This window comes from Schistosoma mansoni (genome assembly GCF_000237925.1).
Source record: "Schistosoma mansoni, WGS project CABG00000000 data, supercontig 0810, strain Puerto Rico, whole genome shotgun sequence".
Classification (NCBI taxonomy): Eukaryota; Metazoa; Platyhelminthes; class Trematoda; order Strigeidida; family Schistosomatidae; genus Schistosoma; species Schistosoma mansoni.
Window position 1 is genome coordinate 5,674 of NW_017386456.1, and position 2,159 is coordinate 7,832.

The 2,159-nt window shown below is 37.7% G+C and overlaps 1 protein-coding gene across 1 annotated transcript; it reads left to right on the forward strand.

Annotated features, from left to right (window-relative positions):
• Positions 1-534: 534 nt before the first annotated feature.
• Smp_205900 (unnamed protein product) lies at positions 535-1,029 on the forward strand (the record flags this gene model as incomplete). Its single annotated transcript, XM_018794375.1, has 2 exons — positions 535-860; positions 1,026-1,029. The coding sequence occupies 2 exons, from the start codon at positions 535-537 to the stop codon at positions 1,027-1,029; spliced, it is 330 nt and encodes a 109-aa protein (XP_018644788.1).
• Between the last annotated feature and the right edge of the window lie 1,130 nt (positions 1,030-2,159).

Consider the following 2,159-nt stretch of genomic DNA (forward strand, 5'->3'; position numbering starts at 1 on the left):
ACTCCTACACCATAAAACATCGCACGTCGGGGCAGTCGGTGGTTGGGCATACGTAACATGTGTCTCAGCCATCTCAACTGATGAAGTTTCACTACTTCATCAAACATACAATATGGGTAGTTCTAAAAACTGCACACAGGAAAACCCTAAGACTAACTCACGTGCCTTCAAAATATCTCGAATAATATGTAGGATTTACCCAAGATAGTACCTCCTTGTACCAATGTTTATGTTTAACGTGCTTCTAAAAAAAAATCTATATGCATTCCCTAACCGAAAGGATAAAGGTATATATTGGTTCAAGCTGGTGGTTAGGTTAAAGAATACGGTCTAATGATTCGGAGACAAGTAGTTGACTTTAATGTTAGCGCATATACTAATTGAGCATTCTATTTGGGTAGTAATAAGAGAAACATGGATGTACAGTTGGTCACATTTTAACGGATCATGATGAAAACGTAACACAGTATTTACAAGACGTTTTGATCATATGGGGTACCGATACGCGAATTTGAGGGAGATAACGCTGAATATATGTCCGAAAATGCAAGACACACTGGCATTACTTTGTATCTCATACAGCATGGGAAAGTTAGGGTGTTATGTTTAAGGTTAGAAAACCCGAAAAACGGAATAAAAGCCTTTATTCATGCGAAGTGGACGTACTTCCAATTATTTCATTTTTCAGAGAGAAACGTTTATTCCTTCTTCTTGCTTCTCCATTCAGCAGTATTTTTGGGGGTTCATCTAACTAGTTCGTCACAAAGATGTTACCTAAAGGGAGAACCAACGCTCAAAAAAATTGGTACAGCTCCACCTCATCACGGAATTTTTTATTGTAAAGCCCACTATTTAGAACCCTGAATCGAACAATATAGAATTAGTACAAGGCGGATTATAATGGCATGTTGTCATTATTGTCGATTTAAAAACAAAAGAATCATTGGTTGAATCCAATAAGACATTGATGATAAATCTAATGGGATATTCAACCATCCCCATAGCTAATAATGTGTGCAACTTACGTAGTTTCCAAGCCTTCATGCTACAGTCAATGACAAGGGTAAACCACTAGCGTCCTTGACATTCAAACTTGCCGCCCACTGGCAAATTTTAATATTTCTTAAACTGAGATTTTAAGGATCTGTGTTATAGTTATAAAACGAGGTTGATAAGACGGAGCGATGTGGTTTTATCTGGTGTAAAGTGTACCATCAAATTAGTGAGTAATGAAAAAGCCTCAGGTTCATAACATGAAAGTCGAACCAAAGACGCGAACACCAAGTTGTTGGAGAACAACGTTCCCGTATCCATCACTGCACTCAGATCTTCAATCACTTGCCTCGTTCTAAAAGAAACTAACTCTGAGTTCAAAGGAAACATAAATGTACCCAATCCATTACTACAGCTTGACAGAAATTCCGTATAAGCCTCCCTCACAGAAGTATTGTTCAATGACTAAAGAACAACTTTGAGACTGTAGGAGCAGTGAAATGTCACTGAGCCCTAACGAAATCATCCGGGGGTTGGGTCACCGAATATCGAACAGATCATCGATCCCTGGTAAAGTCAAGGACAACAAAACGCGCATCACTTAATCAAACGCCATGAAATGGATTATGCGGTGGTTTTCTCATTAAAATCTCTGTACTCATTCTTAGTAATGTATTTACGTAATCACGCTCTTTGTGTTATACGGTCTTCAAAGCAGACATAGTACTTTAATACGTCGAATAGGGTAATCCACGTTAGATGCTGACCGCGAGGTGTGACTTCGAAGTTAGCTTGTTCGTTCCACAGTTCCCGTCTAACTCGAGTAGGCCTCCAATCACTTGACTGATCATCAACTTTGATAGTCTACAAGACTGACTTTTAGTAGTATAATTCGGTGTGTAATTCACTTACACAGAATACACGATAAAGTGAAAATGATTTTTGTGATTGAGGCATGTTGTTCTAGCACCGGTACATTTGTAGAATTATGGTCTTTTTCGTTATTAGTACATTTATAGTAATACAATTAATCCCAAAATTGTAGATATATTATAATATGACTATCTAATCTATAAGATCTTACGTGGAAGTTAAATCATTGTCTATTCTGACTCATAGTATCGTGACATTCAGTCTTATAATGCTTGGCGTTTCTAAAGAACACA